Source organism: Astatotilapia calliptera, chromosome 15, assembly GCF_900246225.1.
Source record: "Astatotilapia calliptera chromosome 15, fAstCal1.2, whole genome shotgun sequence".
NCBI classification, from domain to species: Eukaryota; Metazoa; Chordata; class Actinopteri; order Cichliformes; family Cichlidae; genus Astatotilapia; species Astatotilapia calliptera.
In genome coordinates this window covers 26,093,007-26,107,860 of record NC_039316.1, presented here as the reverse complement: position 1 = coordinate 26,107,860, position 14,854 = coordinate 26,093,007, and the positions used below count along the sequence as shown (strand labels likewise).

Below are 14,854 nucleotides of genomic sequence, written 5' to 3'. Positions count from 1 at the left end.
TTTTTTAAAAATCCATTTCATAAAACACACACATGCACGCACACACAGTGACATTTTAGACCTTCTTCAGAATACTGTATATACTATGGGCATCATGGTGCTGATCCAGAATCCTTACATTATTATTTATTACTAGAGCTACAATAATAAAGCAATGAGGAGGGGGAAGTAATAAATATGAAATAATGTATTTATGATGATTCCATTTGTTTCACTATCCACTCTGTGCAGGGGCAAAGCTTATTACATTTTTAAACTGTAGCGATACAATAATTTTACTGCTGTAAAATCCAAATTTTGTCTTATTTAAAATATAAATCTAATATAATCTGCTTCTTAATGTATGTTCTTTAAAATACAGCGTGTTTTTTAATATATTATAATTATAATAATGCATAATTATGTGGACATGCATACTAGATCGTTTTTTAGTGAAATATAATCCCTCCAGAAAGGCAGGAAAAGCCCTGTAACTTACTTTAAAACTAAATATGTTTCTTAATACTTTAAAACTAAATATGTTCCCTAAAACGGTGACAGAGCTGCAGATCCATGACAGCCTTACACAGGTAGCCAGCAGCTGTGACCAGCACTACTTGTGCAGTTAATAAAAGGACAGGTAATGTTTGTCGCGCTGTTGCACACACAGCACGCTCATTTGTTTCAGTTCGTCAGTTGCCACAAGACAACTTACCAACGTGTACGTAATAAGCTAATACTCCTGTGTGCTACACACTACAGTGTACGCTGTACACCTACTTACTGGTTTTGTCGCATCAGTCTGTGTCTCTGAGTTAACTTGTGTTTCTCCTACAGCTCCGGACCGCTAAAAATGCGCGTGCTCTTTGTGAGCTCGTTCCCGGCTCGTAACCAGCGCGTTCTGCCGTCAAGGGCGATCATTGGTTAAATGTGATCATGTGACTGATGCAAGCCAGATCCTTTTATTTAGCAAAACTGTGATTAATAGTTAAATATTATTGTTGAGGGGCACAGACAGGACTCCGCACGCACGCACACATAAATCTTTTTTTTTTAAAGTTGCCTCAACAAAAGGGCACTTTGGGCACCCACCAGGAAAGGGGCGAGTGCTCAAGCCCCTCTAGCCCCCCCTCTGCACGTGCCTGCTGTACTGCACAGAATACTGCATGCAAAAGGGTTACCAGAAATGACCAAAAAGCACCAATGAACGCCACAGTAAATCATTCCTACCTGTGGCCATCTCTCCTCCTTCTAATACAATGTAAACACTACAATAGTTACATCCTTTTGGCACACACTCTTTCTTACTCTGTAATGTTTCTGTCAATTTGTTAATATTTATTTATAATCACATATGTCAACCCTGAATATTTATTACTTGGTGACTTGTATTGTATACATTATGCTATTTCTCATATCTTAACATACTGTATTGATAAATAGTCTAGTTTGTTTTTGTTAATGCTACTGTACTGACACAACTGTAACCCATATAATTTCCCTAGGGATTAATAAAGTATTCTGATTCTGATCAAATCAGGAATGGCTCTCATATACAGTAAAACACCTTCAGTCCCTCAATTTTGAGTGCGACCGACAGACTTTTTTTTAATGAATGAATTTATTAATTTATTAGTTATTGATTCCTGTTTTGCCAGTTTTATCCTTGAAGACTTAAACGATTAAAAAAGACTTTGCCTTCAGATGCGGTGAGCTGTGTGTGTGTTCTTTAGCCAGATGCCAACAGATGTTTCTGAGACTGATCTGAAGAGAAAGCAGCAGGAGGAGGAGGCAGACGGAGGGGGAGAGGAGGAGGAGCAGAAAGCAGAGAAGCACGCGCAGACGCACGGGCACGGACCTCCGGTGGATCACGGAGCCTCCGCCGCCTCTGCGCAGCTGCAGCCGGTATCAGAAGCAGTACGGTCGGCCTAACATCGGAACTATGGCCGACGACGGAGCTCCATCCACGGCCTGCACAGGCTCCAGCCTTCTGCAGCCGCTCAGCGAGCTCACCGACCTGCCGCTGGACCAGGTAAGAGCCGCCGGACCTCGGCGGCCGCCGCTCCGGAGGTCCGACACGGGGGTACAAAGAGAGGCGAGGACGGGGAAGGGAGGAGGGCTTTGTCCGTAAAAGTAAAGGGCGGAGGCCTCGTGCAGACTCCTGCAGCTGTGATGGATGAGAGGCTTCATGCTGCTCATTCACGTAAGGAGGAGGAAGGGGATGTAGCTGTGCGGACTGTTCCTATTGTGATGATGATGAAGGGGAAAGGCATGTCGGTGGTGGTGGGGGAAGGGGGGGGGGGGTGATCTCTCACCAGTGATGCTCCTGAGGCTCCACCTTTCCGCTTAGGTTTCGTCTGCGCTGGGGTCAGGTGTGGAGCTTCTCTGACGCAGGTGTGGCTCAGGTGATAACCAGGCACAGCCATGACCTCCACGTCAGCTCCTGATTGGTCATTCCTCAGTCCAGAGCTCAGAGGGGGTGGAGCAGCTACTCATTCAGCAGATGGTAGATCAGAGTGTGGTTGTGTGGACCTTCACCAGGTGATCCTGGTGAGCTGCTGCACACACCTACCCTCTGACTGGCTGACAGCCAGGCCTCTGGAGCCGGTTCAGGTGACCAGCTGCCTCAGTTTACTAGTTTTACAGGGAAGTACTGATGATACCAGTATCTCCTGTGGGCTGATGTCATTGTGTGTGAGTCTTCAGAGAAAAATCCTGTTTCTACACCACACAGCAAGTTTCACGCCTCTGAGTGGAGGCTCTGGTGTCACTTCCCTCCAAGGCAGGAAGTGGGCACTGCCAGAGGTGCTCCGAGAAGGAGGCCGGGGGGTGCGACCCTCACCAAGGTCGCTCCTTCTCAAACAGCACATTTCATCTTCTGCTCGACCGTCTCTGATTTTCATAAATATTTATCGTCCATAGTGTGAACACACGGCCGCTGTAACCTTTAAACAGTTTGTAGATACTCTAACAGTACAACAGAGAGTATTACAGAGAACTGTTTGAAAATTGCTGCATCAGCAAACTTTCAGGCCTTTTTCACACATTCAAACATGAAAATCTCAAACCTGTAAAAGATCAAAGCCAGAGATCTCGCTGCTCCTTATTCCCATCGTCCTGACTCAGATGTGTACTTTGGGACAGGCACAGTAAAACCTGCCTGAGTATCATTTAGGTAGTTTCAAGGCGTCTTGTAACGTCTTATATTTCAGGACACTCTGATAAAAACTTCACACTGTAAGAAAATACCTCGTGACAGTGACTCAGTGATGAGTACTTCGACTTCACAGTGTTGCAAAAAAACACAAGAGAACTTTGAAAGTCAAATTCTGAGTTTTGAAGTACAAAGAGACACAAAGTACTGCAGGTGGTGATATCATTGCTCTGTTTACAAACACTCACAATACCACACACAATACTACAAAAACTGACAGCGCTATTGATACTCTGACATTACTACAGATATTAGTCAGATAGCACTCTGATGTTATTTTCTTAGTATTCTGGTATTAGTCTGTAGTAGACGGTGACTGGACAATAACATGGGTGTTACTGTGCTAATGATGATGAAGATCCTCCTCCTCGCCTTCTTGCAGGAGGAGCTGCTTGGAGAAAAGGGCAGCCATTTTGTGCTTGTGTTGGTTCTGAAAGAGTCATGTGACACCTCTCTCACACCCAGGAGGGGGCGGTGGCGCTCAGGTTTGGTCCTCTCAGCAGGAGGAAGGCAGGATTAGCCAATGAGCATGCAGCACCCCTCTGTGAAGGTGTTAGAGAAGGTGAGGGGTCAGCCTGAGGGAGGCGGAGCAGTCTAACGGTGGGCGGGTCTGCCCTCTCTCACCTGGATGTACTGAAGCACCAATGAGGTGCTGTCTGTTTGCTTCACCTGCAGGTGAACTTCGTAGCGTGCCAGCTCTGCGCTCTGATCTCCGCCTTCTGGTTTCGTCTCTTCCTCCATCCCAGTAAGACCAGTCCCATCATCCGGCACGTGGTGGCCACGCTGCTGGGACTCTATTTTGCCATGTTCTGCTTCGGCTGGTAAGACCAACTACGACTCAGGATCAGTAAAACTGAGCTCTCCAAAGTCTGACTTATCCTAAAATTGAACTCTGATAGAGGTCACACGTGCATCGCTCATCTCACCTGTAATGGAAAAATTACACAATAATGATTGTCAGGAGCAGAAAACATCAGATGTGGCTGGACTAAATAAGAATCCGCTGTTAGAGCAGCTTTGCATGACTCGCAGTCATAATAATCCTTCTTTCATTTTCTCGCCGTCTGAAACAACTTTTAGCTCCTCTCCCCCTTTAAGAAAGCTTTCTTCTGATTCGGTCTGTGTGTCAGATGACCCTAAAACAAACTCTCTATGACATCATCCAGATCCCAGAGGGAAAAATGCTGTGACTGACTGAGTGTTGAGGGCAGCCTGAGCGTTGGCTCACAGAGATTACTGTTTGTACACCAAGCTGATTATGTTTAATGTGAGCATCCGTCACAGGAGCAGCAGACACATCACGTGTTCTGGTCAGCTGGTGTCTGGAGATGACGCTCTGTGTTCTCCTTGTTTTACAGGTATGCTCTCCACTTCCTGGTTCAGAGCGGACTCACCTACGGCATCATGATCCTCACCGGAGTCGAACACATGCACAAGTGAGCGTCACACACGACATGCATTAAAACGCTGCTAACAAGCCATTAACAAGCTCAGGGTTAATGAGGAAACTTTTTATCACCTTTGATGTCAGGAGAGCAGCTCACAGTCGGACCTCTGTTATTTCCAGCTCTGTGAACATTAGGTCATGCATACTGGCACAAAAGGACTTCCACAGATTCTGATGTTGTAAAAGTAACAATGTGCTCCTTTCAGCCAAACAAACATGACTGCACCAGGTGTTCTGTCCTCAAAAGGATGCAAACTTCAGACTGGTGAAGGTCTTAAACCCGTGGAGCTTCACATGAGCTACAGCCAGAAACCTGAGTGAGCCAGATCATCACAGAGGTCCTCAGACCTCAGTGAGGCCGTCAGGACCGCCGACCCCAAGTTGAATAACAGCCTGTTCTCTGTGTTTTTCCAGGTACTGCCTAGTGGTGGCGCTCACATACCTGAGTCTGTGTCAGATCACTCGAGTGTACGTCTTTGACTACGGCATGTACACCGCCGATTTCACAGGGTAACGCCTCCGCTCTGTGGCCCATTCACTCCTAAACGCCTCTCCGTGTCCAGGCTCTAATCTCTGCCTCTGCCCTCTCTGCAGCCCCATGATGGTCATCACTCAGAAGATCACCAGTCTGGCGTTTGAGATCCATGACGGTGAGCTGCACTCTCAGACAGGCTGTTTTCCGTAAATCCTTCAGGTTTTACTGTCCACTCTGTGTTTCTGACAGGAATGGCTCGGAAGGAGGAACATCTGACGGCGGGACAGAAGATTCTGGCAATAAGGTTTGTTCATGGTAGAAACATTATTTACTGGAACAGAAATCACTGTGTTTAGGCAGGAGGGTGGAGCTTAAGACAAAATCCATGCCTCCATGGTAGACACTTGTCAATCAAAGGTATCTCCGCCCTAATACTTCTCCCTAAAAGTAATGCAACTTCCTGCTGTACTTCTGTTCATGCAAAACAGGTTTAGTATGAAAAAATAGCTTCACCTAAACTAAAAACAAAAAATACTCGGCTGAGTCACTTTTACTGGATCAGTCCTTCAAAACTCATGACATAGCGGAACCCTTTGAATGGTCTTCTTCCTGCTCTTAGTAGATCTTTGCATGAACAATCCTCATTCTGTGGCCTTCATTTTTCATCACGTTATCGGCAGTGTTGGAGTTCAAAATTGTTGATTCTGCTCGTCTGGACGTTTCGTCACTCATCCAGGTGACTTCTTCAGTCTCAGCTGACTGCATGTTTCCTCAACCTTACAAACAGTACATTTACACAATAACTGAAATTAGCCACTAAATGAACAATCAGCTGTGAGGTCAGTTCCTTGATCATTAATCAATCAATGGTAGGCAGCTCTGAACAGCACATCCAGAACACCTTGGATTTTATTGAGAAGGTGAGAGATGTCATTATGGAGGCAGATGAAACAATGGTCTCATACAATGTTACATTTCTCTTCACTTGTGTTCCAGTCACTGAAGCGTTGGAGGTAGTTCGTAAGACATTACAGGATGACCCCAACCTTAGCAACAGGACCACTCTCAGCATTGACCAAGTGTGTTTACTTTTGGAACTGTGTCTTAATTCCACCTATTTCGCATACAAGGGTCAATACTACAGTCAGAAACATGGGTGTGCCATGATTTCCCCAGTTTCACCCACTGTGGCCAACGTGTACATGGAAGAAGTGGGAATGAGGGCTCTTTTATCCTACTATGGAACATCACCAAGTCATTGGTTCAGGTATGTGGATGAAACCTGGGTGAAAATCAAATCTCAGCACGGGACGTACCACAATTCATGGATCACATTAACTCGATGGACCAACACATCAAATTCACAAGGGAGGAAGAGCTGCCATGATTAGTCGACTAGTCACGATTACGTCGACTATCAAAATCGTTGCCAAGTAATTTAATAGTCGATGCATCAATTTAAGCTTTTTAAGATCCTGCAAGACACAGGAATAAGTAGTAGGATTTAAGAGTGTAATAATGGACTGAAACAGAAGATGGCAACAATGCATGTACAAGGAGCCCAGCTGCCGTTAAACTCCAAAGAAGAAGAAGAAGCAGTCTCCGGTATCATAGCTGTGTCCAGATTCAGGGACTGCATATCTTCGGAAGCCACATTTGTAGGCAGATTATGTGACAGCGACGCAACGAAGGCTGTCACAATTTGAAGACTCCTCCAAATGCGACCTTAAGCACTTTGGCAAAATTACGTTCATCTGTTTTATAATGTCTAATAAGCCTCATAATAAGCACAGTCACTACATGACTGAAACACAAGCTTAATCTCTCTATCAATAAAAATAGTATACACGTATGCTTGAATAAAAACAAACAGGTGATATAGAACACTTTTATTTTTATTTTAGCATACACTCAAAAATTACAATAGACAGCTGCACTTTTGTAGGCCGAGTACGTAAAGGTGACGCGACAAAGGCTGTCCCAATTCAAAGACTCCTCCAAATGCGGTTGACAAATGCGTCCTGCTTTTCCCCAGATTTGAAGGATGGGTCAGGTGTATCCTTCGTAGCCCAACCTATCTCAGAATTCACAGTGTGGCCCAGCCAATTTCCAGTTTCCAACAATGGTGGCAGCTACTTAGTTTTAATATCACTCTTATTGCTCCTTCTGGGTCACAAAATAAACTTTTAAGATCAAGTCTGGACTTAAAGAAGTCCAGACGCTTTTCTTTGCAAGCTCCTTTGACTACGATGACCTGGATGATTGATTAGAGGATTAGAGGATCATCAGGGGGTCCTTTTGTCCCTCTGTGGGGGGTCACTCCCACTAGGTTTACATCTGGGACTCTCCACCATTTGACCTTAGAACTGAAGAAGCTTCTCGGATGAGAGGTGAAACGTCTTCAAGTAACTTAAAGAAGTCCAGACGCTTTTCTTTGCAAGCTCCTTTGACGACAATTTGCATATTAATGATCATAAACCAACCTCACAGCAAATTGTTCAATCAGTGGGCTGGTTTCAATTATTGCGCAAATCTACTGTTTATAAGATTAGGGAAACCTGCAGTCAACTGAGATTGAAGAAGTCGCTTGGATAAATGACGAAATGTTTCCCCCACTAAAAACGTTACATCCAGATGAACAGAATCACCTTTTGGGATTTACCTCCCTGGGTGATTTAGCATGCATCAAGACAGTGTTAGAGTTGTCACTCAAAAAACTAATCTATTGCACATTACTTGTTACTTATATTAAAAGTAGTGTTGTATGTTACTTAATTACTCACTGAAGAAAGTAATTTCTTACACAACCTGTTACATTACCTCCATGTCACTCCAACCTGAAGCACAGTCTGATAATTATCAATGAACAGTGTACACCTGAAGCTACAGTCGCACACTGACACAGATCTCTGTGCTAATGAGGACACACACACTCTTGAAGTTTGAATAAAAGCACAGTTAAAACGAGCCAAACAGACTTCAGAGCAGTCGTCATGGTGATTCTGCTTTAGAAACATGAACAGGTAGAACTGCCTTTGTTAACCTATTGAAGTTCAGGGTCTGGCTGCTAGACTGGGGTCTGCATATACTCCACTCTTTCATCACTCTTAGGTTCTTGGCTAGCTTAGCATTAGCATGCTGTCTGTGCAGATGTTAGCTAAATATCAGACATGATAAATGGATATGTACTTTAGAGAGCTTTTCTAACTGAGGTTTTTACTACAAGTCTCACTATGCCAATCACATTAGCTCTTTGTTCTGTGTTCTGGTTCTCCTTTACTGTCTCCCCTTCATTGGCTCCATTAAAAATCCAGAATTTAAATCCTGCTCCTCACATTCAAGGTCTTGAATAATCAGGCCCCATCTTATCTTAACGACCTTATAGTATCATATCGTTAGAGCACTTCACTTTCACACTGCAGGCTTACTTGTTGTTCCTAGAGTATTTAAAAGTAGAATGGGAGGCAGAGCCTTCAGTTTTCAGGCCCCTCTTCTGTGGAACCAGCTTCCAGTTTGGATTCAGGAGACAGACAATATCTCTACTTTTAGGATTAGCCTTCAAACTTTCCTTTTTGCTAAAGCATATAGTTCGGGCTGGATCAGGTGACCCTGAATCCTCCCTTAGTTATGCTGCAATAGGTGAAGGTAGCTGGGGAATTCCCATGATGCACTGGGTGTTTCTTCTTAACTCACGTCACTCATGTGTTCGTACACCTCTCGCATTAAATCATTGGTTCAATAAAAAGAGATTAGTACAAGAAACTGAACATTATTTATTGACATACAGAATTTAATGAAACCATTTTGCATGTACTCTGATGGCCCACCACAGCAGAACAGAATCCCAGCAGTGATAGAAATTAGGGCGTGTGAAAACAGATCTTTCATATACAACTTGTTCATTTATTATTAATCTCTGGCTCTCTTCCACAGTGTGTCTTTTGTCCTGTGTTCCTCCCCTCACCCAAACCAGTCACAGCAGATGGCCGCCCCTCCCTGAGCCTGGTTCTGCTGGAGGTTTCTTCCTGTTAAAATGTAGTTTTTCCTTCCCACTGTCACCAGAGTGCTTTCTCATCGGGGCTCATGTGATTGTTGGGGTTTTCTCTGTTTTCTTTGTATTCTTGTAGGGTCTAAGTTACTGTAAAAAGCACCTTGAGGCAACTGTAGTTGTAATTTGGCGTTGTATAGATAAAACTGAATTGAAAATTGAATAGTTCTCCATGCCTTCTTTCGGAGCACGGCTGTTTCCATAGCATACAACATTCACAGGAGTTGCCAATAGAAAGCATTGTGGTGAAATGGTCTTAACCCTCTATTTATTTAGGAGAATGCCCAGTCTGCTGGAGTACTTCAGCTACAACTGTAACTTCATGGGGATCCTGGCTGGCCCCACCTGCTCCTACAACGACTACATCGGCTTCATCGAGGGAGCCCCTCGACGCTGCAGAGACTACAAGGATGAAAGGAAGTCCAGCAGCAAGCTGAGGCACAGTGAGCCCTCCCCAAACGTAGGTCGCATGACTAAGGTATACCTGTATTTACAGTATGAGCAGTCGCCCCCGCTTGACATTAAACAGAAAGCAGGTTTAAGACATTTACCGTTGAGACGTTTAAACTGAGGAGCGTAATCCATTTCTTCTTTTGTTCATGATTGCTGACTGAATTTAAGACATACTGAACCTGAATGAATACTATGTTTCTCCACAGATGGAGGTCGTACGTAAGGTCACCACCTCCTTCTTCTGCCTGCTGGTGTTTCTGTCAGTGTGTAAGGTTTTCCCAGTGGAGCGAAACATCGACGACAACTTCATTGCCAACACACCTTTCTATGCTCAAGTGGTTTACCTGTACCTGTCCATGCTGACTACCAGACCCAAGTACTACTTCGTCTGGACGCTTGGTGGGTGGCTGAAATCTGCTTTGTGCAAATAAACTTTCATGTGCTGCTTTAGAGAAATTGGATTAAAATCAAAATCTAACCGATCATTTGTGCTGAAATGAAAATGCTGGGTTCACTGTTAGCACAAACACACTGTTCATACCTAAATTTCTGACCAGTCACATCTGTGCTACAGCTGACGCCATCAACAACGCCGCCGGTTTTGGCTTCAATGGTTACGACAGTGACGGCTCTGCTCGCTGGGACCTCATCTCCAATCTGAGGATCCTGAAGATTGAGGTCAGGACCATCACAGACCTGGACAAGTTTACGAGTAGGGATGGGTATCGTTTAGGTTTTATCCGATATCGATGCCAAACCGGTACTTTTGAAATGGTGCCGGTGCTTAAACGGTGCTCAAACCGGTGCTTAAATTTGAATTTGAATTTGAATTTGAAAGAATGGAGAACACAAAATTGGTCCAAAAACCTCTCATTTTCAGCTGTTTTTTTGTAAAAAGATAACAATGTTAGCCTTTTTTTATGGCATCACTCTTGGCTGGAAGCAGTGCTTAATCAATGGAAAAAACACAAACTTTGTCCAAAAACCTCTCATGTTTAACTGTTTTCCACTTTTTCTTTGGTCATTTTAGCCTTTTTGGCCAGGGTGAAGGGAGTATCTGCCATCAAACAAGAAGACAGCCGCATGTAGCTATGATGATGTTTGCTAGTTCACCTTACATGCATTAATTTGATAACGCTGTTAGCCTACTCAGCGTAAATTACACACGGACAACATTAAGCTACTCACGCAGAGAAGAACGGCTGCTGCTGCCATCATCATCCGTCATCATTTCTGCTACACTGGCAGGGCTAGGGGCCAGGACTCTATTCTTCGGGTTCTTGGGGGATGTTGCTAACTCAGGGTCCGATAACAGGCACCACACCCGCAGTAGATGTGCACGGTGTGAGGTCTCACAGCAAGCTATCAAATACGGCGCATTTCTCGGCTTTTAAAAAAAAAACGCTATGCGTCGCCAGGTGTTTCATCGGATTCGAGGTGTTACCTCCTTTGCACAGTATCACAGTATCAGCTTAAAGCACTTGTTGCTGCTGAGTTTGCATCTTTTGCTATGAAGTACAGCCAGACTTTTGACCGCTTTGCCTTGGTCATTTTTAATCTGTAGCTCTGCTCTAAAAGAACGTACGTACCTGGACCCGCCTACTATCCTCGGAAACGTAAAATGATTGGCTAGAATCTAAAGTGTATCACAGCTCAGGAAAAAAAAGCATCGAAATAAAGCACCGAAATGTGCACTGCTTTTCGGTCTGGTTACTACCGTTTATGTCAGAACCGGTGCCATAATGGCACCGGATACCGGTACCCATCCCTATTTACGAGTCACTAAAATGGTTTGATAACATCAGTCTAATGGATCTCTGTCTGCTTCCAGTTTGCCACCAGCTTCAAAGTTTTCCTGGACAACTGGAACATTCAGACAGCACACTGGCTCAAAAGGTCACACTCAGTTACCTGATCTGGAATCTGTACCTGGCATGTGTAAAAATGACTGTTTGTGACCTCTGACCCCTTATCTCTGATTGACAGGGTGTGTTATGAGCGATGTCCCTACCATCCGACAGCAGCCACCTTCATCCTGTCAGCCATGTGGCACGGAGCCTATCCAGGATATTACCTCACCTTCCTCACAGGGATCGTCATCACGCTGGCAGCCAGAGCGGTGAGCCGCTGTTAGCTATTAGCCGCTAGCTGTTAGCCATTATCATTTAGCAGTTAGCTGTTATCTGTTAACTGATGTTGCTGCTAAGCCTTTGAAATGAGACCTGTGTCCATTTTAGCAGTCATCCATGTTAACTTCTCATCCTCAGGTCAGACACAACGTTCGACCATACTTCCTGCACTCCTCCGTACACAAACTGGTCTATGATGTCATCACGTGGGCAGCCACTCAGATTGCCATCTGCTACACGGTGATACCTTTTGTCTTGCTGTCTGTGGGTCCATCCATGAAGTTCTACAGGTCAGTAAGTCAGAAAGGGTTGACCAAAGTTTAATCAAGATTCAATCCAGGTTTAATGCATGTTTAACACAGCTTTAACCCAGGTTTAAATCAGGTTTTACCAAGGTTTAATATAAGTTATTCCAGGTTTAACCCAGATATATTTCAGGTTTACTGCTGGTGCAGCCCAGGTTTAAACCTTGTTTAACCCAGGTTTAATTCATGTGTAACTTTGACTGCTCATAGCAGCATTTCTGAATTTTCATCTTCTCTGCAGTTCCTGGTACTTTAGCCTCCACATCGGCTGCATTCTGGTCGCATTCGTGCTGCCCGTCAAACGGAGGAATCTCCCTCTCAAAGACCAGCAGAAGAGCCCAGTGCAGGAATCGCTTCAGCGCCACCTAGAGGCTACAGACAGGACCTGCAGCCAGAAGGCGAAAACCACATGAGACAGAGGACAGAGAGCGATGATGTGACATCATGCATTACATGGACGTGTACAGAAAGTGGGCAGATGGAGCTTCCTGCTGGCTGGGTACAGAAACATGATGACGATTACTTGGAGTCATAGGGAGGGGTATGGAAACAGGCCCCGTGTTGTCTTCAAAAGGATTCGTGACTGCTCAGATTCAGACAGATGTGTGGTGATGGAGGATTCATGTGTATAAATACATACAGTGTAAGTTGACATGGAGCTGCTGTGTGGGAAGCTGAGCTGCCCCAAACTCTCATGATCACCTGTGTAGTGTTTCTTTGTGGTTAAACACCTGCTGACTGTTCATCTGCAAGGAAGAAGAACAAAGGAAGGACGGGAAGAGTGGCTGGATGAGTGAAGCATGCACAAATGGAAGTCAGGCAGGTTAAACCACAGCATGACAGTGTTCACAGGGGCCGATAAAGGTCCACTCAGCAGTCTTACCCGTTTGGGTTTTTGCAGGTGTTACCTGGAGAGGGTGGCATCACGTTTACATTAGCAGATGTCTGAATCAGGTGATTTATGTCATTTCATTCCAAGCAGTCAGGTGTTTGCAGATTTAGCTCGAAAATTAAATGAACTGAAAGATCAGTAAGGGTCATATGATCATCTTTCACGTTAAAGGAGAACCATTGAGCTAACCTGCAGCTCTACTCAGCTGTATTACCCTCCAATGATTCAAAAATAATAAAATAAAAAAAACAACAACTTTACTTTATTTAACTCTGGCTTCTCAGCTCAATAAACTCTTTTAGCTCCTCTCTCTTTAAAGTCATCCTTCTTTAAAATCCCACTTCCTTCTGATTGGCCAGCTTCTGAAAACCCACTGAGGGGCAGCACTCTGTACCTGTGAGCTGTGCTGCCCACAGGAGATGACCACATAAAGAAATCTAATGTAATGACAAAAATATAGAACAGCGTTGAAGCTGAGTGCTAAGAGCAGGCTTGAGACTAGATTACTTTACGTTGGGTTACTTTAGATTACTCTGGATTACGTTCACATGCTAGTGTTATTACTTTGACCTTGGGCCATGTTTCGTATGAACACATGCTAATATTATGTAAGAAAATAAAGAAAGTGCTTCGGGTTGGGTTCATCGTGGTTCTGTAGTCTGGTCTTCGGATCTAGGAGGACGTTCCGACAGGAAGTGCTATGCGTTTACTGCTGTATGTTTTTGTAAACTGAGGAAAACACATTTCTGTTTCCTGTTGCCATATTTGTATCGTCAGTGTTGTTCCTGGTGGAGATGTTCTGGGACACAGACACCTCTCTGTGGGCTTCATGGTTTTGTAAATGTGAATTAAAGCTGATTTTTGACACCTGACCAAGTGAACATGTGTGATTGTTGCTGGGATGGGTGGAAGTTTGAGTCTGCACTTTAAACTTTGGCAGGCTGATAGGAATCAAACTAGAGAACAACTCTGTTAATAATTCCTCAAATATCAGGTCATAAAGTCGCTGGGTGATGTTTGTGGTTCAGAGATTTCACCAGCACAGCATTAAACCCCCAAACATGCACGCACAAACACTTTATTTAAAGCTATCACTCAGTGGATTTCTATCAAATACACCAGATGTTCTGCTATCCTCACACACTCCGGCCTTTCAGCCTGAGCTTGCATTTTCCTGCTTCTTCCTTAATTCTGAGTTAACCAAATGTTCCACTGCACTAACTTTGGCTTTTGTACAGGGGTGCAGTCTGTTACAGTATGTATAACCTCAGTAAGTATCTGGGTGCTTTACATAGTACAGTCATGACTGAAGGACAAACAGTCATAATAATGAATTGCACAGCCTGACATGCTCAAAATGTTAAACACTGAGATAAATGTGATTATGAGGCAAAGGTAAGGTTTATAGTGAGGCTGGACTCTGAGGAAGGAGAGAAGGACTTGTAGAGGCAGAGAGACCGAGCTGAAAAGGATGTGCAGCAGGTGAGAGTGACTCCCTCCCATGTGAAGGAGTTACTAACTATCCTCGACCAGCTTATAAAAGATGTGAGAACATCTTATTTTGCTGATTTGATTAACGACAAACACAATCCAAGGTTATTGTTTGACGCCATCAGCAGACTCGTCAGTCTGCTGTTCACGTCCTGTTCTTTGACTTTAAACCAGTTTCCTCGACAGATCTTCTCAATATAGTCTCACACATGGACGCTGTCATCCTGCCCAGCGGTCATTATCCCTCCTAAATTCATCAAAGGCGTTATGCCTCATCTCCCTCAGATTCTTTCTATTATGAATCAATCCTTTTTATCTGGCTGCCTTCCAGATTACAGCTAGCATCTTTGCTCTGCTGTAAAACCCTACTTAGATCCCACTGTTTCAGATACTCACAGGACAATTTCCAAACTCACATTTA

General features: G+C 44.2%; 1 protein-coding gene across 1 annotated transcript; it reads left to right on the top strand.

Moving 5' to 3' along the window:
• The first annotated feature begins 1,778 nt into the window (after window positions 1-1,778).
• Window positions 1,779-13,814, top strand: mboat2b (membrane bound O-acyltransferase domain containing 2b). Its single transcript, XM_026194951.1, has 13 exons — window positions 1,779-2,011; window positions 3,869-4,014; window positions 4,552-4,629; window positions 5,055-5,150; window positions 5,235-5,290; window positions 5,365-5,419; window positions 9,440-9,623; window positions 9,823-10,015; window positions 10,191-10,294; window positions 11,448-11,512; window positions 11,603-11,735; window positions 11,884-12,035; window positions 12,292-13,814. The coding sequence occupies exons 1-13, from the start codon at window positions 1,922-1,924 to the stop codon at window positions 12,461-12,463; spliced, it is 1,524 nt and encodes a 507-aa protein (XP_026050736.1). The 5' UTR covers window positions 1,779-1,921; the 3' UTR covers window positions 12,464-13,814.
• The last annotated feature ends 1,040 nt before the right edge of the window (window positions 13,815-14,854 follow it).